The sequence below is a fragment of the Ictalurus punctatus genome, chromosome 2, assembly GCF_001660625.3.
Source record: "Ictalurus punctatus breed USDA103 chromosome 2, Coco_2.0, whole genome shotgun sequence".
In the NCBI taxonomy this organism is placed as follows: Eukaryota; Metazoa; Chordata; class Actinopteri; order Siluriformes; family Ictaluridae; genus Ictalurus; species Ictalurus punctatus.
In genome coordinates this window covers 4,755,202-4,782,142 of record NC_030417.2, presented here as the reverse complement: position 1 = coordinate 4,782,142, position 26,941 = coordinate 4,755,202, and the positions used below count along the sequence as shown (strand labels likewise).

The 26,941-nt window shown below is 39.2% G+C and overlaps 3 protein-coding genes across 8 annotated transcripts in view; all 3 read right to left on the bottom strand.

The window, feature by feature from the left end:
- The window catches only part of LOC108261631 (transcriptional protein SWT1), a 132,682-nt gene that overhangs the window by 78,035 nt on the left and 27,706 nt on the right, over positions 1-26,941 (bottom strand). The window lies entirely within an intron of this gene.
- On the bottom strand, positions 505-6,629 carry LOC128635191 (uncharacterized). The gene is made up of 6 exons (XM_053686827.1): positions 6,322-6,629; positions 2,292-2,615; positions 2,030-2,182; positions 1,696-1,764; positions 1,317-1,384; positions 505-1,059 (listed from the first exon to the last, which is right to left on the bottom strand). The coding sequence occupies exons 2-6, from the start codon at positions 2,578-2,580 to the stop codon at positions 1,036-1,038; spliced, it is 603 nt and encodes a 200-aa protein (XP_053542802.1). The 5' UTR covers positions 2,581-2,615; positions 6,322-6,629; the 3' UTR covers positions 505-1,035.
- LOC108261157 (transcriptional protein SWT1) overlaps positions 11,620-26,941 on the bottom strand; it is a 106,300-nt gene continuing 90,978 nt past the window's right edge. Inside the window, exons 1-9 of one of the 6 annotated variants that reach the window (XM_053686796.1) lie at positions 19,606-19,842; positions 17,637-17,725; positions 17,493-17,547; positions 17,169-17,225; positions 16,957-17,086; positions 15,834-15,932; positions 14,353-14,521; positions 14,154-14,243; positions 11,620-12,861 (exon numbers count right to left, since the gene is read on the bottom strand). In XM_053686796.1, the coding sequence (XP_053542771.1) occupies positions 12,624-12,861; positions 14,154-14,243; positions 14,353-14,521; positions 15,834-15,932; positions 16,957-17,086; positions 17,169-17,225; positions 17,493-17,547; positions 17,637-17,725; positions 19,606-19,683 (1,005 nt within the window). In that variant the 5' untranslated portion in view covers positions 19,684-19,842 and the 3' untranslated portion in view covers positions 11,620-12,623. Of the gene's footprint in view, positions 12,862-12,893; positions 14,248-14,352; positions 14,522-15,833; positions 15,933-16,956; positions 17,087-17,168; positions 17,226-17,492; positions 17,548-17,636; positions 17,726-19,605; positions 19,843-26,941 lie in introns of those variants that run through there. The other 5 variants (XM_053686789.1, XR_008398087.1, XM_053686800.1 and 2 more) reach the window with 5 other exon arrangements.

The window sequence follows — 26,941 nt, the reverse complement described above, 5'->3', positions numbered from 1 at the left end:
CGTTACTTCAGTGAACTTGGCGAAGTGATATGGAACTGTAATGCGGTCAAGATCTGACTGGAACTACTTTAGCTGTGCATTCACTGAAAAATAATTGCACGCCTCAGAACGTCTGTCAGCCAATCAGAATCGAGGATTCTACAGCGCTGTGGTATAAGTATGTATTTTCACTACACATATAGACTCACATATGCAAGTACTTCAATCAAGCACTGAAAAAAGTGATCCACTTTTCAAATAATTTCTTCATTCCTGCATGAACAAAATATATATTACACCAACACAATTTCACTCTTTCAGTTTACATTCTTTTGCAAATAATTGTGTTGATGTAATTATTTTATTCTGTGAACATGCTGTACACATTTGAATCATGTAAATGAAGCACATCACTTTTCAGTAAATGCATTATTAATAAAAGCATGTAACTAATTGTGAAAAAAGTGAACAAATTGTAAGGAGTGTTGGGGGAAAGAATAGAAATACACATTCAGTTCAGGCAGATTCAACAATCCTCCTTTTTTATTCTTACTCAAAGTTTTACAAAAGTCACCAACAAGAACTTCTATAGCAGTCTATTTATGCAAAAGCCTCCTAGAGCATTTATTTCTTAATCTCATACACGTAAGAATGGTACACATAAGATATAAAATAACACGTACATTCAAAATATAATTTGCAAGATTATCCATCAGCAGTTTTTAATGATTAATAGACAAAGTGAATGCAGAACAATACCCTTAGCTAATATAAATGAAGGTGAAGAGAATACAATTATCTGGGACCACCACAAACACATTTATATGTCTGAATCGGATTTTTTAAATAGCAAAATTTCACATACATTAAATAAATCCAACGGAGTGAGTCTTGCGCTAGGTCATGGTGTGTATTTAATATATGTTTTCAGCATTATTCTATAATATCTGAGAACGTGTCTATATTTATTTTGGATTAGATTGTTATAATGCTGCTATATTCAGTTTTCTCTCCAGCGTTGATCTGAACTCGTGCTGCTCCGGCTGTGTTCATGTGTTATTTAGTGCAGAAAGTGACAGTCTGTGGAAAGGCAGAACATGAAAATTACATATATAACACACAAACAGTGACAATACTGTGGCTGTTGGTGTTGACTCTAAGAAGCAAGTAAGATCCTGTAAAGACGACAAAAATCTCCAAATCTGACTTCTTTCTTTACACCATGTGTTGTTCTGATAGAAGCAGCAGAAGATATTTTCCTATAACTCACTGTTCAATGAGAGCATGTGTGTTACATGTGTGTAATCTGTAATAACTGTTATTTTACGTGTACTAACCCGATCCTCCGGCTTTCCCTCACAGTCCTGATGTCCTTCAGTCATCACGTCCTCTCCACATCTTCTTCCTAAAGAGAAAAGACCTCAGAAATCACACCTCTAGTGGTTTGTAAGTGGTTTCTCTAGTAAGGTGAGGAGACATGCTGTGCTGTTTGAACTCACACACAATAATACTGAGTAAAACAAAACATTTAGTTCTTTCAACATGAATTGAATGATGTGGTTAAGTTCATGTAAACCCATGTTCATGTAAATGTGTGAGTCTGATATAACAGCGACTTAAATAACCAAGGATTTAATCAAGACGTGAAATTCAATCAGGTAACTTTTAAAAAAACTATGCTGTGTGTGTGTGTGTTTGTTTGTTTGTTTGTTTTACTCTGAGGTGGTTCTGATGAAGGTGTTGTGTCTGTTTTCCTCGAGTGTGTTGAAGTTTCTCTTCTTCCTACTGAAAAGACAAAACTTATTAAAAATAACTGTTTGGATTAATGACTTTAGGATTTCAGTTAAACTTAAAATCTGTTTTCATCGTCTAAACTGGGAAGAAAAAAATAGTGGGTTAAATTCAGGTAACACGTGATACAATTCACATGGCGTGTGTGTGTGTGCCTGCCTCTGTGTATCCAACAAAGAGAATGTAAAACAGTATGCACTAATAAATAAATGTAATAATACAGATGTGTTTTTTAATTGCTGATAAAAAGTTTTGGCACCTGGAGGGAGGCTGCTGGTTGTTTGCTGTTTATCTTGTTCCAGTGTTGTTGAGGATGATGCAGGTGGAGAGTTTGTTGTTTTCCTCTGAGGCGGTTCTGATGGAGGTGTTGTGTCTGTTTTCCTCGAGTGTGTTGAAGTTTCTCTTCTTCCTACTGAAAAGACAAAAATGATTAAAACTAATGACTGTTTTTATCACTGTTAGTAATATGGCACATGACACTGGAGTAAAGCATGCTCACAGTCATTAATGAAAACATGTACCTTTAACAGATAATCTGACATCTCTGCTATCGTCCTGTACAGAACATCTGTAGAGTCCCTGGTCCTCTTCAGTCAGGTCTGATATGAATAGAGAGCGGTTTCCTGGAGCGTTGTTACTGACCAGTTTGACTCTGTTTCTGTGACGTCCAGTCTGTTCAGGGTAAATTTCCTGAAAGTGACTGATTCCAGTTGCTGGTAAAGAAAACTCCCATTTTACAGACTTTGGTTTGTCCTGTAGGTCAGTGCAGACGCAGGGCAGAACTACAGACTCTCCTGTGAACACAGTCATAGCCTCTACCCCTGTCTTCTTCACCAGCTCACAGCCTGTAAACATAACATTTACAGTTAATAATAGAAGTACTGCATTATTAATATTCCCTGCTTGTAAATCACAACATTTTCTGCTGCAGACCAGAAGAGATTTTTAAAGGATGAGACAATCACCTGTTTAAATTCTCTATATGAATCCAATATCAGGACTCTGATACTGGGGCTTAGGCTAAATCAATCAAATTAAATCAAAGAAATTAAAATATTTCTGAGAATATCAGGCCATTGCTATTTCAATGGAAACAGCAGCCACGGATGCATCTGGGCTACAAAAGAAGACTGTAGAAAATGAAATGCACAAAATGTCCCTAAATGGTGCAAAAAGGCAGAAATGTTATAGATGTGGTAAATCCTCTCATGATGCAAATGATTGTTGGTTCAAGGAAAAAGTCTGTAGAAGGCGTCACAGACAAGGCCACGTAGAAAGAGTGTGCGAAACAGACAAAAAGCACAGCCAACAAGGAAAACCTTTCAAATACAAAGGTTTCAAATACAAAACTAAACAAGTGCACAAAGTGTCTGAATGTGAAAACAAATCAGGGAACACAGGCTCTGACGAAGATGATCTGTCATGCCTAGAACTGCATAGCATGACTGAAATAGACAGGAAAATAATATGGATAACAACAAATGTGTCTGGTGTAAAACTGAAAATGGAGCTGGATACAGGCTCAGCTTTGTCTGTGATTTCTGAAGCTGTCTACAACAGATTGTTTTTAAAGCTACCGTTAGAAAAGACCTCAGTCATGTTAAAGACGTACACAGGCGAAAAGGTGTCTCCTAAAGGCAAACTGAAGGTAGATTCAGATTTATGTGTTGAAAAGTGGAGGGCCCACTCTTTTTGGACGGGAGTGGTTGAGAAAACTCCAGCTTGACTGGCATACCATCAAAGCCCTGAACACATCATCAACAGGCCTTAACAGCACAAACTGTAGCTCTGACCAAAGATTGTCACAGCTCCTGAATGCTAATGCAAAAGTGTTTGGAAAGAGCATTGGTAAACTTAAAGGCATGAAGGCGAAAATTTAATCAAATGAAACAGCGACGGCGAGATTTCATAAAGCACGTCCAGTGCCCTATGCACTACGTCCTAAAGTAGATGCTGAACTTCAAAGCTTGGAGGCATCTGCCATTCTCTCCAAGGTTGACTGGAGTGATTGGGCTACACCCATCGTGCCGATAATCAAGAAAGGTGGAGGTGTTCGCATATGCGGGGACTTCAAAGTGAGTATTAACCCTGTACTGTACACTGTGCAGTACCCCCTACCACGAACTGAAGATATTTTCTCATCTCTGGCAGGAGGGGAGAAGTTTTCAAAGGTTGACTTATCACAGGCATATCTCCAAATGGACGTTGAGGAGTCAAGCAGGAAGTTTCTAACCATCAACAGTCAGAAGGGACTGTACCAGTACAATCGTCTTGTGTTTGGTGTGGCATCGGCTCCAGACATTTTGCAAAGAGCAATGGATCAGGTTCTTCAAGATATACCGGGAACACAGTGTGATCTTGACGACATAATTGTGACAGGCAAGAATGATGAAGAACATCTCCAAAACGTCAGTAAAGTACTTACCAGGCTAAACGTGTATGGTCTACGGGCAAAGACAGAGAAGTGTGAGTTTTTCAAGAGTGAAATCTCATATTGTGGACATGTCATTGACAAACATGGCTTACACAAATCACAGGAGAAAGCTGAAGCTGTGCTGCAGGCACCTAGACCGGAAAACGTGTCACAACTTAGATCATATTTGGGCCTTGTAAACTATTATCACAAATTTCTCCCAAATCTTGCTACAGTACTGCACCCACTTAATGCACTGTTACAGACAGACTGGCATGTGAGGCGTCTCCATATGGCATTGGTGCCGTTTTGTCACACACTATGATCTGAGCGTCTGATTGCGTTCGCTTCAAGATCTCTGACGAGTGCAGAACGCAATTATGCACAGGTCGATCGAGAGGCCCTTAGTCTAGTATGGGGCATAAAGAAGTTCCATCACAACCTTTATGGCCAAAAGTTCATCTTAGTGACAGACCACCAGCCCCTTGTGTCCATCTTCAACCCCAGGAAGGAAATTCTGGTGATGTCAGCCACATGGTTGGCCAGCTCATGGAAATCTTATGATCCCAGAGTTATCAGTGAGATGTGAGCAACTGTCTGTACGCCAAGGAACTCTGACGTGTGGCTCTCGTGTTACAGTTCCCGCTAAGCTTCGTACTAGAACGTTAGAGAACCTACATGAGGGTCACCTGGGTACAGTCAAGATGAAAAGCCTCGCTTGTAGCTACGTGTGGTGGCAGGGAATAGATAGACGGATAGAGGATCTCACGAAAAATTATATTAGACTAAAACAGAAAATATAGAGATTAAAAAGAAAACCCTCTTTTACAATAGTTGAAAAAACTTGGTGTGGAGAGGACCCGAGAGAAGTGAGCCTGCAGAGATAGATAAGAAAATCCGTGCGTATGTAAAATATACACGCGCACACACACACACACACACACACAGAAAAAGAGTTTTGAAAACTTCACGTAGTTTAATGTGCATGCAACAATAAACCAGACGACGGCGCTGCTGTTCAAGAACAGACAACTGAGATCTCGCTTTGACCTTCTAAATCCTAACTTATGGTGAGAAGTGCAGAATAAACAGTTCAGCAAGTTGACAAGTAAAGCAGCAAGGAGTTTTGATGTTGGACAGCAAGTTTTAGCGTGTGATTATAGAGAGAACAAGTGGACACCTGGGCGGATAGACACAAGAGCTGGACCACTGGTGTACGAAGTGGAAATTGGAGAGCATACGTGGAGACGATCAAATACTGGATGCTCAGCCAAAGAACAACCCTGAACAGTCTGCATTCAATGAAACAGACAGAGTGTGTCCATCAGACTTATCACTTGATTCTAATCGTGACACTAACAAATGTATGACACCTGCAACAGAAACAGTCTCCCTTGAAAAGAACCCTCATGTTACTCCCCAGACACCGAGGCCCTACCGTGAAAGGAACAGGGCGCCACCCAAAAGACTGGATACAACAATCAGCAGGACAAAGTGTGTTGGACTCAGCACTGACGGTTCTCGCTCTATGATGGAGCAACACAGTGGACTGGTGAAGCAGGTCAGAGACTCGGCCCCACTGCTCACTCACATACATTGCTGCATTCACAGAGAGGCATTAGCTGCTAAGAGAATGACCACGGATTTAAAGACTGTTTTGGACAATGCTGATAGCAGTTGCTATGGCAACGCACCTGCAAGCTTTGAAGTCACAGATACAGGACTACTTCCCTGGCAGAGAGAACAGCAGAGCTGGATACAGAATAACTTTGCCAACCACATTAGTGGATATAATGCTAATGAAACCCTTCCAAGTGTTAATAAATGATGTAATCATTAATCAATAATGATATAATCAGTCTATATTTATGAACACTACAGTGTTACCAAAATAAATCATAGATTAGACTCAAATCCAATCTGATAGCATTCCAAAATTCAGGTCAGTCTGATACCCATAATCTGTATTTATTGCTATTTATAACTTGATTTTGACAAAATGACTTCTAGAGTAAAATCCTACACCCTGGTAAATGGAGTAAACTTTTTTGTTACATATTTAACTATAATTCATTTGAACACTGATCAAGTCTGTTTTCACTGAATATCAACTTTTATTGTGTATTTAAATATTTTACCTTTAACCTTAAGCCTGATGTCTCTATGTTCCTTCTCAGTGCTGCACCTGTAGACTCCATGATCCTCTGCTCTCAGGTCAGATATGAGCAGAGACAGATTAGCAGGAGAAATGTGATTACACAGCTGAAGTCTGCCACGGTAGTGTTCATCATTTAACACTTCTGTCGCAGGTCCTGTTCTGAAGGTCTCCCAGGTGAATCTCTGAGGTTTGGTGTTCAGGTCAGAGCAGGAGCAGGGGAACAGCACTGATCCACCTGTGTGTCCTGTGATTTCTGTCGGATTATCAGCAGAGAGAGAACAGCCTACAGAAACAAACATACAAAAACTCACAATCTACTGAATACAATGTGAAGTACAACATTTCAAAATTAAATTTTAAGAAAAATACTTCAGTACATTTCATTCCAAAATCTTGAACCTACTACACGGCAAAACGCAGATCAGGAAAGTGAACTGAATTAGTAGTGTAAAGTGGGCGGGGTTAACAGACTGAGGTAAATTCGTTGCCGTTAGCTTGGCCGGCTAAGGCATGATGGAGATCACAAAAAAGGTTTCAAACGCTGTGACAACTGCTTTCTTGTTTATACCTTCAACAAGTTAACAATTTATTCAGGTATTGTTAAACAAGTCCTGTTTAACCAAGGTTTAATACTTAAAAAGAGCCGACGCAATTATTTATACACATTTCTCAATACTATATTCACTTCTTTAAAACTTTTTTTCTGTTGAAAATGTGAACACAGTACTGACAAATGCATTTAACTAGTGTTTAAAAATAACAGTAAATAAGGCGTAATGCAGGAAGTGAAGATGGTCACTGACAGAGGGACAGCAGAAAAAGGTGTGAAATTCACACGCATCTATTTACAGCTAAGACCAGAATGAAGACGTGACGTACAGGTTACAGGAAAATAACTGTTCTATTACACTTTATATGAGTTATTATAGATACATTCACTAAGACAGAGATTGTGAGAGATGTGATTCAGTAAATGTGTAAAAACATACACTGTAAGTATTATAGGGATGTAAAATAATCTCACTGTAGATCTGTTGGTCCTATTAATATTATAACAAGTAAGTAAAGTTGTTCTTAATTAAAACTCTAAATGATAAATATTTGATCATTTTACTAATATTCTCTCTCCTTTCTGTAATAGAAATACTGATTCTTCTACACACACACCAGTGAAACACACACTCACACACATTCACACACTCACACACTCACACACACACACACGCTCTCACACACACACACACACACACACACACACACACACACACACACACACACACACACACACACACACACACACTCAGACACACTGTCACACTACCGGAGTGTCTCTCTTTTATATACTTTGGTTTTCAGGAAATAACTGCTGTGTCATTTCTCATTTTTGAAAATCTCTTTCATCACTCTTTCCATGACTCAGTTTCATTGTATATGCAGTATTAATATTTATTCATATATTTTTTCATGTGGTGGTTTTATCATATTCATAGTATCATCGTTATCTGTCTTAGGTGCCACTTTCTCAGTTGCTCAAGTGAAGTTTGTTAGATGACCCCTAGGAAGCCTGAAGGACCGAGTCAACACAACAGAAGACTTCAGGAGCCAAACTTGTTCTGAGGTATTACAACGTGACGAAACTTCCTTTTCAATTCAATACAAATGACACATGACACTTTTTATGAACTGAAAAAAATACTATAACCACTTAGAGTAATAATAATAATAATAATAATAATAATAATAATAATAATAATAATAATAATAATAATCATCATCATCTAAACTAGATCATGTGACCTTAGTGAGTATATTAAAAATGGGAAAAGTATGTGAACCTCTAGGATTAGCAGTGTAATCTGAAGGTGAAATTAGAGTCAGGTGTTTTCAATCAATGGGATGACAATCAGGTGTGAGTGAGCATTCAGTTTTATTTAAAGAACAGGGATCTATCACAGTCTGATCTTCACAACACATGTTTGTGGAAGTGTATCATGGCATGAACAAAGGAGATTGCTGCACCTTTGCAGTTTGCTAAAGATCACATGGACAAGCCAGAAGGCTATTGGAAAAATAGAATTTTTGGTTTAAATGAGAAGCGTTATGTTTGGAGAAAGGAAAACACTGCATTCCAGTTTAAGAACATTATCCCATCTGTGAAACATGGTGGTGGTAGTATGTGGTTTGGGGCTTTTTTGCTGCATCTGGTCCAAGACGATTTGCAATCATTGCTGGAACAATGAATTCTGAATTATGCCATCGAATTTTAAAGGAAAATGTCAGGACATCTCCATGAACTGAATCAACTGAATCTCCTGAATCTCAAGAGTAAGTGGGTCATGCAGCAAGACAATGACCCTAAACACACAAGTCCTTCTACCAAAGACAAAGTTTCACAGTTTCACAGTGTGAAAATCTGATGTTGTTTTAGGTCATATTTATGTAGAGATATAGAAAATTCTAAAGGGTTCACAAACTTTAAAGCACCTCTGTGTGTGTGTGTGTGTGTGTGTGTGTGTGTGTGTTCTTGCTTGCTAAATTAGCCCTAGCTATGCCCCTGGTCTCAGCATGTCAGAGTAACCACATGATTGTGGCCAGGGCAGCATGGGGGCTGATGGGAGAATGGCTACTTCCTCTTTCTCTCAGCATCAGTTAACCGACATTGTGCCATGCACAGAGAATACTGAGTAATACTCCACACTCAACACGCACACGGTCATACATCCCTTACAATCTTTTTTATACTTGGTTACATACCTTTCTCAACACTGAGGTCCCTCTCTATCCCTCTCTCTCTCTATCCCTCTCTCTCTCTCTCTCTCTCTCTCTCTCTCCACAGGAACACCTTATCATTCCTATCACAGTGAACTGAAAAACACTAATATCAGGTAACACACTGAAAACCCCAACAAGTCGACTGTACTCAACTGATTGAATAAACTTGTTCCCTCAATTTAGGGCGTACTCACACTAGGCCCGGTTGTCTTGTACTGTGCCCAAGTACGACTGCCCCCCCACCCCACCCCCCGTTGACCTGCACTCACATTGTGCTTAACGTTCTGGGCCTGAATACGCTTACATCATTATGATGCAGCTTTTTGTTTGGAAGAAAACAGGAAGAAATCGTTTTCGCACATCACAATGGAGTCCATCAATGTAACGTTACTTATTTTTTTTAGGTTCACTTTTACTTGACTTTTTAATTATTTTTTGACTGTTGGTATGTATGCTTATTTTTATGATTGTGTCTACATGTGATTCTCTGTTTTTCTCTGAACAACGTAAGGTGGATCAGTTTGTTAACCTCCTCAAAAGGCAAAAGGCACACGCACACACGCAAACACACACACACGGACACACACACGCACGCACACACCTGCATGCACTCACACACACACACACACACACACACACACACACATGCAGGCATGCACACAATTATAACTATGGGCAATTTATCTTGGTCAGTCCACCTACTGGTGTATTTTAGGAGGTGGGAGGAAACCAGAGAACCCAGAGGAAACCCACATGGACATGGGGAGAACAAGCACAGAAACTCCACACAGACAGAAGCCCGAGCTCAGGACTGAAGCGGGGACCCTGGAGCTGTGAGGAGACAACGCTACCCACTGCATCACCACACTGCTCATAGATCCACAGAGTTCCCCTTTTGTATAGATGGTAATGAATCAAAAACACAACAGCTGTGTAACGCTAAACTGGAAATTAGCTGTTGTTGTTTTTTATTTAAATTCATTTATTTACTTTTACAACAATTTATTTATAAGTAATGAGAGTGACACAGTTCAGTCCACATAGACCGCTGTTGTAAGTTTTGAAAATGTGAAGACAGTATTGATAAAGGCATGCAACTAATTAAAAAAAAAAATCTCTCTCTCGCTCGTTATATACGTTCATACATACATACATACATACATACATACATACATACATACGGCATGATGCAGGAAGTGAAGATGGTCACTGACAGAGGGACAGCAGAAAAAGGTGTGAAATTCACACGCATCTATTTACAGCTAAGACCAGAATGAAGACGTGACAGTTACAAGTTACAGGAAAAGAACTTTTCTATTACACTTTATATGAGTTATTATAGATACATTCACTAAGACAGAGATTGTGAGAGATGTAATTCAGCACTTCATTACTGATTCTTCTGCACACACACCAGTCCCTAAAAGTGACCACGACACACACACTGTCACACTGCCTGAGTGTCTCTCTGTTATATAGTGTGATTATCAGGAAACCACAACAACCACTGTCTCATTTTTTATTTTTGAAGAGTGATTTCATCACTCTTTCCATGACTCAATTTACTTTTTATATGCAGCATTAATATTTATTCTAAAAAAAAAAAAAAAAAAAAAAAATTAGATATTTTGTCTCATGTGGTGGTTTTATCTTACTTCATAGTATCAGCATTGTTATCTTTCTTAGGCATCATTTTCTTAATGCTTGCTTGTAGCCTTTTCTTTAGATGAAATTTTACCTAAATAAACAAATGAATGCATTATAAATTAATCTAAGGGTTTTGAATGTGTAAAGTTTCTCCTCGCATTAATGTTTCTATACTTTATGAGCTCAAGTGAAGATTGTTAGATGACCCCTAGAAAACCTGATGGACCGAGTCCCACACACCAATAGACGGAAGTGAGCTATGGCTAAGCGGCTAAATAGCGACATCTTGTGCTATAAAGCTGCTACTACAGATGGTCTACAGATAATTAGGTTCATTGGGCTCATTAGGTTTGCTCACAAGATAAATAAATAATAAAAACAAACCAAACAAAAACCAGAAAATTAGAAAGGGTACAAAACAAGAATCTAGCATGCAGAATACATCAGATAATAACTACTCAGTAAAACAAATGCTACTAAGGAGGGAAAACACAGAACTTACATATGAGAACCAATCAGGGGAAAGACAAGACAGGTGTGTACAGAAAATCAGAGGAACCAAGCAAGAAATTCATACTATGAGAAAGGATTCTTGGAAAATTTATTTGTTTTTCACATTTCACCTCAGAATCAAAAAATCACACCAGGGTTCCTCACCTAACATTCCTAACATTGGTGGCTAAAGGGCCCAGATGTAGAGAAAGCTGTTTGGCTAACTTTGATGGACCAAAAAACACCATTTCAGATTTTGACTCATTAAGATGCAAAAAACTGGATGCCATCCACACCTTTATTTCATCCAAATAATCAAGCAGAGATGCAAGTTTGTGTCATGAATCAAGGATGGGTTCGAAAGCAATCGCAGATAACAACGTTTATTAAACAAATACACAACAAACCAAAGACACTAAGACAACTAGGCAAACCACTATGGCATGAAATAAAACGCAGTGACATGGAACACGGAAGTCTAAGACAACAAAAGACAGATAAACAGTGCAGACAGTGGCTATATATACACAAGAGTGCTCATTAACAGAAACGTGAATCAGGTGCAGGTGGTCATGTACATGTAGTGCAGTGGCTGATGGGAACTGGAGTCCAGAGTTTCCTGATACATGACAAAACCCGCCCCAGGGCACTACTCCCGGAGCGCCCAAACATGCACCCCCTCCATCTGGCGGTCCAGACCCCCTGGGTAAAATGTCCCAAGAACCAGGAGACTGTGTGGCCTCCTCAGCGGAGCAAAAAAAAGGTGCAACGCCCCCAGCGGGCCTGGAGCTCAGAGCAAAGTCTGCATGGCAGGACAGCGGGACAACTACCTCTGCAGGACAGGAGAGGGGAGCGAAGTTCTCCGCAAGGCCCGAGGGAAGCGCAAAGATTTCCGCGAGGCCATAGAGGGGAGCGAGGTTCCCTGCGAGGCCTGGGAGAGGAGCGAGGTTCTCCGTGGAGCATGAGAGGGGAACGATGTCCTCCGTGGAGCAGGAAGGGGGAGTGACATACGGCACGCAGCAAAAAAGAGGAATGACGTCTTCAGTGGAACATGGAGGCAGAGCAACGTCCTCCTCAAAGCAGGACGGCGGAGCGATGACCTCGGCCGAGCAGGACGGCGGAGCGACGACCTCGGCCGAGCAGGAAGGCGGAGCGACGTCCTCGGCGGAACATGAAGGCAGAGCGACGACCTCGGCCGAGCAGGACGGCGGAGCGACGACCTCGGCCAAGCAGGAAGGCGGAGCGACCACCTCGGCCGAGCAGGAAGATGGAGCGATGTCCTCGGCGGAACAGGAAGGCGGAGCGACGTCCTTGGCAGAGCGGGCCGGCTGAATGAGATCCATAATAGGGGAGGGAGGGTGGGAGATGGTATTAGCCCTGACCGCAGACTCCCCCTCCTGTTGGTGTGGCATGGCGTAGTCCTTCATGAACATGGGAGGTGAGTTGAAGGCCAGGTAATTCCTGGCGTCCTGCTGCTTTTGTAGCACAGCTTGGTACTCCTCCGCCTCTTGGCATATCGTGGCGAAGTACTCCACTAACGTCGGTGGCATCCTGACACCCCAGTCGTCCATCCTGGCGAACTGCTGCTTCCGACTGAAGGTCTTTCGTTCTGTCACAAATCAAGGATGGGTTCGGAAGCAATCGCAGATAAGAACATTTATTAAACAAATACACAACAAACCAAAGACACTAAGACAACTAGGCAAAACACTATGGCATGAAACAAAACACAGTGACATGGAACACAGAAGTCTAAGACAACGAAAGACAGAGAAACGGTGCACACAGTGTATATATACACACAAGAATGCTCATTAACAGAAACGTGAATCAGGTGCAGGTGGTCATGTACATGTAGAGCAGTGCAGTGGCTGATGGGAACTCGAGTCCAGAGTTTCCTGATACATGACAGTTTGGAGTTATCATTACATTTCAGAGGTAGATACAACTGGGTATGGTCTACATAACAATGATATGCTACACTGTGTTTGAGAGTTTAATCCCAAAGGGAGCATATATAGAGAAAACAGCACAGGGCCAAGACAAGAACCTCGAGGAACCCCAGATGAGATAGGATGAGAGCAGGAAATAGAGCTCACTAATTCCACAGCAAAGGTTCTCCTATATAAATAGGATGAGAACCACTTTAGGGAACGCCCATTAATCAGGGCCTTGACTCCGCTCAGCAGAGCTTTACTGCACAGGTTCTTATCGTTGCTATAAAATAATGGAACGATGAAAGAAAAACTCAAAAACAAAAAAGAACCAAAAACAGTTTAGAGTTAAACCTCAGGGTAATCTCAGTGGATAATCTCACCTTTGTACATTTGTACCTAAGAACTGCTGCTGCACTCATACTTAGATCAGACTATCCCAGGACTCTTCTTCATAATATGCTTCAGGACTGTTTGACTTTTTAGAATATAATGAATTATAACAGCACTATCTGATATCAGGACTGCTATTTAAACATAAACAGAGCTAAATAAAACATTTGTGACGTCCCTTATTATTACTAAAGTTACACCAGATATGTTGTGTTAATACCTCAATCAAGTCCATTTTATTTATTTATTTATTTTTACTTATGCCTAGCTTTCAATCTAGGCTTATTCCATTAATAATTAAACATTAAACAGTTAATAACTCTCCCTCTCTCTCACTCATTAAAAATGTAAATGCTCTTAACAGATTATCGTCTATTGTGACATTGTTTATTGTTAAAAGCACTATTCAAATATCCAAAGGTGTCCAGCAGGCCACTGTGAGCAAATCAGCAAATCAGAAGATGAAAACAAGGTCTTTTGTTCAATTACAATTAAAAACAATTCCAGATGTGACCCCCAAAGATGTCCTCCTAAAGATGCCTGAACAATTCTGAGTCTTGAATGTACGGCTTACGTGCACAGCATGATAGTGCCCTCTGGATATAACGTCTTGTACTGGAGACAGCACTGCAGCACCAGATCGTCATTATCCTCCACGTTCAGCCTGCCTGAAACAATGTTAACAAACAGCGGCATCACCTGGTGAGCTGCTGCATGCATTCATACAAAGAACAAATGAAAAACCTACAAAACCCAAAAAATCAGCAGCTCACAGGCAGCGTGAGACACTTGCTGCATGGACTGGCTCCAGAGACGCAGCTCCTGGTTCTTCAGGGAGGTGTAGATGTAGTCCACAGCTGGCCTTTGACAGTTTCCGGCTTTTTAACGAGTCCAGCTCCTGTAGAGCCACCCAGAGAACCAGCATCGTTGGGAACCCCAGAGCTGCAGGACAGAAAGAGTTACTTAACCAGTTAAACCCGATCTCCTTGCTGTCAAAAATCAAATACTGTTTAAATCTGAATGATCAAGTTTACATGTTTTTTTCTCTTTATATCAATAGTAGTAGTGTTGTAGTACTAGAGCGATGGAAAAACTGTCCAAAATGCAAAATAAAAATACACTAAACACTAAAACAGTTTTCTGCATTGAAAGGCTCACCAAATAAAAAAAACCCACCCTGAACCAAGTATTCTAATTAATAAATACATAACTAGATTTTTTTTGTATTTTTCAAATATTACATTTGCAGATATGAGAAGTAACTACAAGTATATCATCTTTCACTCTTCTTTATAGTGGATGTTGACACCACCCATCCACCCACGCACGTACTAACGCAGACATACTCACTGACCACTTTATTAGGAACATTTATGCTCATTCATGCAGTGATGCAATCAGCCAATCATGTGGCATCAGCAGAATGCATCAAATCACACAGATACGGGCCAAGAGCTTCATTTCATTCCAGTTCAAATTCCATCTACTGAAAGAGTTCTGATACACGTGCTTAAAAGCAAAGTGAATTTTCCTCATAACGGTGAGTTTTATTGGTTCCAACAAGTGTGCGGACTAGAATGCCTGAGAAAAACAATATCTGTCGTACAATCTGTAATTCCAATTTCAGATCTTTTTAGAATAATATTTAGAATTAATAAATGGCGCCATCTTGTGGCCGTTTTGAGATTGCGAGCAGGACCGTGATTGCAGCACTAAATCTGAGGGGAGACGATTCAACAACAACATGCACAGGTAAAGTATACTTGCTTTAATAAACTGATGAACTTTATTTAACATAACAGCCATTAATGCACAAATGAGATGTGTTACATAAACGCTTGCTATGTAGTTTAGGAAATAGAGACGAACTCACAGAATCATGTAATCTGTTCATCTCATCGAAGCTTTTATTTAAAAAAAGAAAAAAAAAGAAAAAAGGGACACGTTAGTAACAGTGCACTTTATTTTTTGTACACTTATAGACCATTTTATTTATTCGTGTATAAATAAGAGTTGTTTTATTTTGTATGCATGGAGGAAGTGAAATTGACAAAATTGTTATAAATAAAACGGTTTGTTCAGTTCAGTGGTGGTGTTATCTTTGTGTCAAAAACAGAAGTAAAACAGTAAATAAATATCGATTCTGGATATAGGTTATGGGGCATGCAAACATGCAAATAATCGGGATCGGTTATAAAAAAAAAATCAATATCAGTCGCTCTCATACTTGAGCATGTGACCACTGTCTTCCTACCTCCCAGTCCATGGGATCTAATCCTCTTCACAAAGTCCAGGTGGCTGAGGAGAACATTGGTGTCAAGCACAATGAGGAGGTCCTGCTGCTGTTTCTGACCTTGAGATGTCACAAACACACAAACACACACACACACACACACACGTATGAAACAGCAAAGCGCTAGCCTACATGGACACATCTTGATTTGGTCTAATAGTTTGTGCATGTGAGTACAATAGAGTCCAGTAGAGTTCGGTATGCTCAAACATACTCATACACACACATTTTTACTCATGTACTCCTTATTATATCAGGTGAAAGCATTCCCTGATGCTCAAGAAGGCAAAAACAATACATTAAGAGCTGGGGGGGGTGTCAACTTTTGAACAGGATGATCTGTGTAAATTATTATTATTTTGTTTGAAGATCTTATTTTTTCATTTAGTACTGCCCTTCAGAAGCTAAATAAGATATGTACATGTTTCTCAGAAGACAAAAAAATAATTTACACCGATCATCCTGTTCAATAGTTTACACCCCCCTGGTTCTTAATGTATCGTGTTGCCTTCTTGAGAATGAGTGAACTTTTGCACCTTCTGTAATAGTCGTGTACGAGTCCCTCAGTTGTCCTCAGTGTGTAAAGATGGATATTAAATCATAAAGTCGCTGTTGTAAAGGGCTCAAACGTGCAGAAGATGCTGGAAAACTAAAGAATGTGCAGGACCTGGAGGATTTTTCTGAAGAACAGTGGGCAGTTTAACTGCTCAGGACAAACAAGGGACTCGTGAACAACTCTTACAAAACATAAACACAGCCGTGGATCATCCAGGTAACAACACACAGTATTAATAATCAAGCGTGTGTAAACTTTTGAACAGGGTAATTTTTATAAATTCAGCTATTATCTATATGTAAACATCTGTTATGTGAAAACGCTTATTAAAGACTGTACTAAATAAAAAATAACACGGAATTTTTATGATCCATCTTATTTTCTTAAAAGTATTAAGATTTTGCAGATTCAACAAGGGGTGTGTAAACTTTTGGGCACAACTGTATTTGCGACGCGTTGCATTTCATTTTCAAACTCGACTCGATTGTACGTTTTCATGCACGCCCATTTACCCAGTGGTGACATTACTGAGTGCAATGGTGGCGCTCTCGTCTGCCGGGTCTACATCCATGCTGGTCAGCTCTCCGTAACTCTTCTCCACCTTCACGTGCAGTTGTCTGTTGGAGCGAGCCAGGTGCAGCTCCTCAACTATCTGCATCTACGGTCGTAACAGAACAACGTGACGCCCAAAAACACACACAGTCTTCATTCTAAGGGATGGACAATTCCATTAAACTTACCTCATAATCATTATCACTGGTTTCTGTGCACTCAGTAGAAGTGTCGTAACAACAAGCCTGAAAAAGAAAGTCCGAAGTCTTAATGAACTTCATTACTGACAAAATGTGATATACATAACTGTTTTTTTCTTTAAGAGCGAGTTTTTGTTTTAAATCATGGAATCCCAAACTTAATCCTGGCTGACTGGATAATTGTATGCATGAGTAGGTGTACAGGTGTTCTTATTAAAGTGTCTGGTATACTATATACAAAACTTCAGCATAGTACACCATCATCGGTTACGAGATTCTGAGGCTGAGATGAAGATAAATACCTAACCTCACCTGCTCACATGCATGTTTTTGTCCCTGCGACTGCTTCTGCGTCTCTCTCTGTCCTCTGTCCCCAAAACAACATATAATAATGAAGAACAGGCAGGAATGAACAATTTCAAACATGTAATGCTTTAAGAATCTCCCCATCCTTACCTGATCCTCGCTGGAGGACGATGACGATCTGCGTTTCTTTCGTTCTTTCTTATGCTTCTTTGTTCTGGTCTTTTTTCTGGGCGTCGCTGCTGCCTGTGAGGATATACAATGATGTGAATTCGACCGGGACATGACTGAATCTCAGATGTTTCCTTACTAGCTGTAGAAGTATAAAGTATAGTACAATCGTACCATACTATAGTATAGTTGTAGATATATTACGCAATATATATATATATATATACACACCGATCAGCCATAACATTAAAACCAGTGACAGGTGAAGTGAATAACATTGATTATCTCGTTACAATGGCACCTGTCAAGGAGTTGGATATATTTATTAGGCAGAAAGTGAACAGTCGGTTCTCGAAGTTGATGTGTTAGAAGCAGGAGAAAAAGGGCAAGCGTAAAGATCTCAGCAGAACCTGCGTCACTCCACACAGACAGTAACCTGAGCTCAGGATCGAACCAGCGACCCTGGAGGCAGTGCTACCCCATACATACCCCACAGCAACACAAACTACCCTCTCTAACTGTACACGCAGGTGTACAAACAAGGTAGGTATCATAAATAATAAAGTGGTAAGTAAGTGTACAGAGTGTGACGGCTGTGCTGTGAGCGGTCCGTCATCTCTGATCCCTGGTGGTTCCTTTCTACTGATGGACAAGAAGAAGGTGGCTGACAAACTGTGTACAGCAAAACAGTATAAAGATTCAGGATTGTATACGTACAAAAGTGATTATATGTACCTAATAAATAAAATGTGTATCTTCAATAGGAAGCTTTTGATAGCAATAAGATGTTAGGTAAATAACAGAGGTTATAAAGTAATATTATAAATTTGCTAGGCTTTTTTTTCTGTATTGGCATAACGTCCTCTGGATGAATGAATAAACCTGAATGGACTACATGTTTATCAGCGTTCTATCATTATAAGGTTTGATCTGGGTTAAGAATGAATGAAAGTTAGATTAGACTAATACTAAGGTCACTAGTTTGCTCCTTACTAACCTCTTACTCCCTACTAACTCATTTTAACTGTGTTGCTAACTTGGTGCCTTCATTTATTAAAAAAAAAAATTTTTTGCCATTATGTCTAACTAACATTAATTCTTCAAACAAAGCTCATAATTTCACTAAACCTTTAAACTTTAAGCTCTTGTTGTGTCACTGGGATATTAAACTGAGAGAAAATGTCACTTGCCGGAGTTGGACAGACTGGACCGAGTATCTCGCTGCTTCAAATTCAGACGTGTTGTTATTTTTATTCCACTCGTATTCAGGATTAGGATGTAACCAGAACAGCCAATCGGAGCGCAAAAATGGGTCGGTGTTAACCAATCACAGCGCTGGAGGCGGGATTCATCGGAATATGGGTAGAAATGTAAATAACCGTTCTCGTATTCAAGATTGTGATTGGGTAAACCTGATATCACGTGTGAAGCATGGAGGATTTAGATTGGCTAGTTTTTCTCTGATGGTGAACCACACAGGATTGTGATTGGATGCATTATTTATTTATTTATTTATTTCGCGAGCAGGTTTTTATCAGTTGAGTTCACATGGCGCAGGGATGATGTTGTTTGTACCGAAATGCGGAAGTTAGCATCACACTGGTTCCCGCGACAAAACCCTAATAGGATTTTCCCATAGGCTTTTGGATTATCGCAAAAAATAAGCTCTGTGATCAACAAAAGTGAACAATACTAACACGTTGTGTCCATCAAGATAATTTTCACAAATAAACAACTTTTTGAAGTTTGAAGCCTAAATACAATCCCCAGAAATACAATGCTAACCGTATGCAATAAACGAACTACACCACAGTCGCTCGACTTCAACGTCACCATCACCAAGCTTCCGACAACTTTTCCAAACTTGATTTAAAAACATTTTCCGTAATACAGATTTACTCTGTGGGTGAATCTTCATCCCCATATTTTTTTGGAATTGTGCACAACAAACCTGAACCAGTTTATCTGCAAAGTTTTTCCCGTTTGACGTGATGACGTTTAATGTCCCCGACAACGTCTGTAGTCCCATTTAGCAACCACCTTTTCCAAATACACGTAAACGCTTAAAAATAATGAGTAGGGTATTACTGGTGTATTTTATGTCGTAGGATATTTTGAGCTTGTGTTCACCACAGACCTTATTTCAGGCTTTTAACAAAAATCTCATTCAAAAAAGCCATTGACTTCGGGACGATGGAACCGGAAGTACTAAAATGCTAACTCAATTCCGGGTGTCGGCGTTACAAAATGACGTCATCCTTGACTCCCGCTATACAGTCAGGAAAACACCATTTTAATTTATTTTATTATATTTATTTATTTATTATTTTGATTAATTAAGATGAAACATTTTCAAACAACATTGCAAAACATCCTCACAACAAAGAGTGTAAAGTCCACCAACCAGGCACCATAGCACCAAGAAAGAAGAGGAAGAAGACCTTTTTCCTTCCCTTAACCATAGGGGTCTTCTAAATAATAATAATAATAAAACAACAACAACAACAACAACAACAACAATAATAATAATAATAATAATAATAATAATAATAATAATAATAATAATAATAATTCATGAAACAAGGATGTAACTTTTTTCTTTTTCATTATTTTGAGTGATTCTAAGTAAATAAATAATTCTTTTTTGAAAGATGTAAACCAGGACTTCATATATTTCAACTTGTGTACAAAATCTTTCTCAAAAGCAATAAATTGTTAACAAGAAGTTTGACTTTTTTGTCTTCCATTAACATACCAAATACAACATGATTTTGTCTTATTTATTTGTTTTGTGTCTAGGCGTTTAGATACGGTATGTCCTCCCGAAATGTTTTAACAAAACTACACTCAGAATAGATGGTCAGATGTTTCTATATGCTCATCACAAAAGCTGCAGCTGTTATTGTCGAAATTAAACATCTTTCTTAACTTTATAAGATACACATTATTTAAGACTTTAAAAGGATTTTTTTTTAAAAACATTTGGGGGAACAGGAAAGCCAGTGTAGTCTGTCTGACACTTCCTACATTCAATTTCAGGAAATAAATCCAAAATTAAGTTTCTTTTACCTGATACAGGATGCAAAACTTCACCAAACATACTTCTTTAATGACCTGTTTGAGACGATGTTTCCAGAATTTCACATCCATGTATGACGAGTGTAATGTTAAGGCAGTTGTAGAATTGAACAATTTTCACCATTATTAAAATTACTTGTGGAATGGCTTTAACTATACTGGGCAGCACTGTTTAATACATCTACTGATTTAAAAAAATGTGAGGATCCTTGTAATAAAGAAATGCAACCATTTGTGTTATAAAGTTTAAATAATCTAGCGTAAGTGCTGTAACCATAAACTGATGCTCTGTTTTATCAGGAGCTTCGTGAAAGTCAAGAAACAGAACAAACCCATTGTCTACAAACGATGTTATTTATCTGAGGGATAAAAAGTTTGATTGAATCAAAACATAGTTTTCTCTCCCAGCTTTTCTCATATGAATGTTATCCAGCCTAGTTTGTTATAAGAGCAATTTTGATCTTTATTTACAGCAAGCAGAAAATGTCTTTCATAAAGTCCTCCTCTTCTAACAAATGAGTTTTAAATAATTGCATATTAGTTACAAATCTTTAAAGAAGTTATATTTCAATCAAACTTTTTCCATGTATATATAAGATTTCACAAAATGGTGAACTAATAAAAAAAAATTCTTGATACTTCTTCCTGATTGAGCTGAAGTGTTGGAGCATTGAAAACTTAGACCGCAGCGACATCTGGTGGTGTGTAGTAATTATTGCATTCTGATAAAATTCTGTGCTTCAACTGTGTTTATTTATGTGAAAATATTAGGGATGTGATTGTGCTAAAATAGAACTTTCAAATATCATGCTCCACTGTAATTTTGTATTTATTTTTATCACTGCAAATAGTATGAAAATGTATAAGCTACAAACAAGCTACAGGAATTTGACAAATATTTCAAGTAAAAGCTTTAATATATTTTCAAATGATGCGAATATTATATTATTTAAGAAGTGTGTGCACAAGCAAAACCAAGAAGAGCGAGAAACTTAACGTAAAGAAAACAGAAAAAAATGTTTAGACCTGGTGAGATGCCTGGAAGACTTAGAATATGACATAAACAGAAAATAAAAGAGTGTAGACATGATTGTGCATTCAACAAGATCCTTATAGATCATTAAATGAAATCATGTTAATGTCTGTGCAGAGGTTTGCATGTCCTCCTTGTGGTTGTGTGTGCGGTTTCCTTTCACTGTCTAAAAACATGCAGGTTTACTATGTTAGATTGCCCCCAGGAGTGAATGTGTGTGAATGGTGTTCTGAGATGGACTGGCGTCCCATCTGAATTCTCCCACCTTGTGCCCAGTGTTGCTGGGATAGAGTTCGAATCCATGACAACACTGACCAGGATAAAACAGTTGCTGAAGAGGAATTAATAAATAAATTAATTAACCCTATAGTTGCACCATGTTGTTTATAAGCCATAGTCCATAAGTTTCCTTCTCTTCTTCTCTTTATGGAAAAGAGGATGCTATGTTCCAGGCAATGTGAGATTTGCTCTGTGCTAAAAGACTGACTGCTAAGGGTGTCAGATGCAATCTATGCCGTGCAACCACAGGATTGGTTCATGTCAGCGGTTCATGTTAGTGGTTTATGCACGATGCCTATTTCCAGCACTTGGTCTCACAGTGGAACAAGCTGCACAATTCATCAGCATGAGGCTGGTTCACTGCCACTCTGACAAGTGGCAGACATTATTAAGGACTGACAGCAGGTGTAACAGCATTTCCCCTCCTCACATGTGCTAGAGTCCTTTAAGGCCCCTCTTTAAGATATTATGCAGGATGCTAAATTACAATCATGTCACTTTATGACTTTGTTGCAAGGTCATACACACGCCTCTGACAAGTATTAGCAGTTTATAAAACCACAGTTTCATGCATAACTAGCGTTCTCATGGTACTTCAGAGCCACTGTGAGACACTCAGCATGTCAGAGGGACTGCAAGACCAGGGCAGGGCAGTGGGGACTGATGGGAAAATGGCTACTTCCTCTTTCTCAAAGTTAATGAAAGTTGTGCCATGCACAGAGAATACTGTGTGATACTCCACACTCAACAAGCACACTATCATGCACCCTTTAACATGCTATAAGGACCGTTTTCACAACAATTTCACCACAACTAGTTTAGAAACACACATTCAGTCCAGAGAGACTTTCCCACGACAGTCACAAACAAGAACTTCTACAGCAGTCGTATTACGCAAAACAGGGTGATGACAAAAGATTTCTAGAACATATAAGTGGTGTCTCAGTGGTTAAAGTCTCTGGGTTGCTGATTAGAAGGTCAGGAGTTCAAACCCCAGCACTGCCAAGCTACCATTGTTGGGCTCTTGGGCGAGGCCCTTAACCCTCAAACTGCTCAGTTGTTTAAATGAGATAAATGTAAGTCGCTCTGGATAAGGGCGTCTGCTAAATGTCATAAATGTAAATAAAAAACAAATGACACAAAATAAATGATAATAAATGACACAAACATTAAAAATATAATTTGCAGGATTATCCATCAGCACACAAATATGATTAAATCTGCTATTTATGGTCAAATAATAAATAAAAAAAAGCCACAGTATAATAAACTAAGCCAGAATTGTGAATCCTGTGCTTCCCATTGGTGTGTATTTAATATACTGCATGTATTCAGTATTATTCTAGATATTTACTGTGGATTAGATTGTTAGAATGCTGGCATATTCAGTTTTGTCTCCAGCGTTGATCTGGACCCGTGCTGCTCCGGTTGTGTTCATGTGGGTTACAGTAGAGTAAGTAACATCAGGTTCAGTCTGTGGAAAGACAGAACATGAAAATTATACATATAACACACACACACACACACACACACACACACAGACACCAGTTTCTAGTGCTTTTATATATCTGAGCAGGTGAGGGTTAAGGGCCTTGCTCATGGGTCCAGCAGCAGAACTGGTATTTAAACTCACAACCTTCCAAGGAGAGGTCCAATGACGCAACCATTCAGCTAAACACTGCCCATGTGTTGTTCTGATAGAAGCAGCAGAAGATATTTTCCTATAATTCACTGTTCAGTGAAAGCATGTGTGGTTCATGTGTGTTACCTGCAGTGTATCACAAATACAACTAAATCTCTAAAGGTAGAAACAAATCTGCTATAACTGTTACTGTAGAAGCCATGCAGAATTAAATGGAGATTAAATTTAGAATACAGTAGGATTCTGATGGACGAGGAGAATTTGATGAAATTTTATAGTTCATTTTCAGTCATTTATCTTCTGACTCAAAGACTTAAAGATAATAATAAAAATGCAGCTGAGCTCAGGCCTGCATGTACACTAACCTGATCCTTCTGCTTTCTCTTACAGTCCGGACGTCCTTCAGTAATCACCTTCTCTCCACATCTTCCTCCTAAAGAGAAAAGACCTCAGAAATCACACCTCTAGTGGAAACTACACAATTTCATTTTCCTTATCCAGAGACACTTACAGAAGTGCTGCTGCTTCTACAGCTTTCAGTTCATCAATCTCAGAATCTGTTTTTTTTTTTGTGTGTGTGTGTGTGTGTGTGTGCGTGCGTGCGTGCGTGCGTGAGCGAGCGAGTGTGTGTGTGTGTGCACGCATACGTTGTACCTTTGCGTTTCCAACAAATAAATGCCACTACTCCGGGTATCACCAACAATAAACCCGCCAGAATGCCGAAAACTGTGTAATAAAACACACCAAAATGTTAATAAATGTAATAATACAGATGTGTATTTTCATTGCTGATGAAAAGTTTTGGCACCTAGAGGGAGGCTGCTGTGTGTTTGCTGTTTATCTTGTTCCAGTGTTGTTGAGGATGATGCAGGTGGAGAGTTTGTTGTTTTACTCTGAGGCGGTTCTGATGGACGTGTTGTGTCTGTTTTCCTCGAGTGTGTTGAAGTTTCTCTTCTTCCTACTGAAAAGACAAAACTTATTAAAACTAATGACTGTTTTTATCACTGTTAGTAATATGGCACATGACACTGGAGTAAAGCATGCTCACAGTCATTAATGAAAACATGTACTGTATTAATAAGAATGAATGATTTTAGTTCATATGGAAAATACGTTTTGGGATAATTTGAGAATTGGTACATGCAACAAGCAGATAATTGTTTGTTTGTTTATTTGTTTGTTTATATTTAATTTATTCAGGACTGCACCATATTTTAGTGTTGGTTTATTAGGAAAGGTTCACGTCTGTTAATATAAAGCTCACAGCTGATGGTGAGAGCAAAAAACAAGTCATGAGGTTGAAGGAATTGTCCAGTTTGTCATTAAGAGTTTTACTTAAACACACAGGGTCAGTAGTGGATCATCATCAGCTGGACTCAAACCCCTAATCTCTTGTTTCTCAGCCCAGATCCTAACTACTACGTGTGTGTTACACTGTCTTGTGATCATGTGTGCATTTTTTTTTTTTTAATCTCAGAGAGCTACTTGCAGTTAAACAGCTGTGGTTAGACACCATGTTACAACTACATCTGAAAATAAAGACCACTTGCAGAGAGTAATTCTACAGAATTTCTTTAAGTTGATCAGTTTAAATAAGGCGTAATGCAGGAAGTGAAGATGGTCACTGACAGAGAGACAGCAGAAAAAGGTGTGAAATTCACACGCATCTATTTACAGCTAAGACCAGAATGAAGACGTGACAGTTACAAGTTACAGGAAAATAACTTTTCTATTACACTTTATATGACTCAAAGTCAAATTAATTTATATAGCACATTTAAAACACAAATGTTGAACTACGTGCTGCACATCATGCATAATAAGGAATACATTAAAATAGAGCATAAAACATCATTAACATAAATATATAAATAAATAATTACTATAAGAAAACAAACCAGATATAACTAAGACCAGAGAATAAGCAGCTAGACAGGGCAGATTATAGATAAGCCTGCGTGAAGAAATGAGTTTAATATAAAGGGTGATTAAAATAAATTTATTGTAGGGGAAGATCTGGTAAGGAGGGGCAAGCTATTCCAAAGCCTCGGTGCCATTACAGAAAAGGCTCTAGCACCTTTGGTTTGTAATCGTGAGTTTGGAATGGTCAGTAACAACTGAGAGGAGGATCTGAGCGAACGTGTGGAAGAGCGAAAGCTGAGGAGATCTGAAATATATACGGGGCGAGACCATGCAAGACTTTAAAAACAAACAATAGGATCTTGAAATCAATTCTGTATTTCACCGGTAACTAGTGGAGTGAGGCTAAGATGGGTCTTACGTACTCTCTCTTTTTGGTCCCAGTCAAAAAGCGAGCTGCAGCGTTCTGCACAAGTTGCAAGCGCAAGATTGAAGACAGGCTAATTCCAGCATACAGGGCATTGCAGTAATCAAGCCCTAATGAAATAAAAGTGTGAATAACAGTCTCACGATCTTTAAATTTGAGAAAATATTTTAACTTGCAAAAGTCCCCTAAGCTGGAAAACTAGCTCTGACAACAGAATGTGTTTGTCAAACTGTACTTCCGAATCGAAGATCACCCCCAGATGTTTGACCTGGGTAAGAATGTGGTCTTGTAGGGGGCCCAGATTTCAGCTAAGACTTTCTATCAAATGTGAAGGACCAAACAGGATCGCTTCAGTCTTTTTCTCATTTCGCTGGAGGACATTTTCATCCATCCAGCACTTTATATGTGTCCGTCTTAAATGTTATGAAGGTGAGGACAGATGCAAGTGCAGTTAAAGATTTTTATTTCAGAAGGTCAGGCAGACAAATCCAAACCATGAGACAGTAGTGTGGTCGAAATAACGGGCAATGGGTCAGGCGATCTACAAACAGGCATAAACTGGGCAGGGCTAGAATCAGACACGTGAAACAAGAAACAAGGTCAATAAACATGAATAAAAAACGAGAAACAAGAAACGACCGCTTGGTAAGGAAATAACACTAAATACTACTCAAGGTACAAAGAGACACAAGGGGGTTAAATGACAAACGTAATCAGGGGTGAAACACAAGACAGCTGAAAACAATGTCGTCACACCTATTGGAAACAACCAATGACAATACAGGGGTGGAGACAGGACAAAAACCATAACAAAAGCACATGTAGAAAGTAAACAAAGTCAATGTCACTGAAGCCCCAAAAGCGTGCGTTCGCTAAGAGCTCATGCATCGGCTCGCGCTTCGAGCTCGCGCTTCGGGTTTCCGAACACGCTGCGTGCTACAGCGCTAGCTCGAGGGGAAGTCGTGACA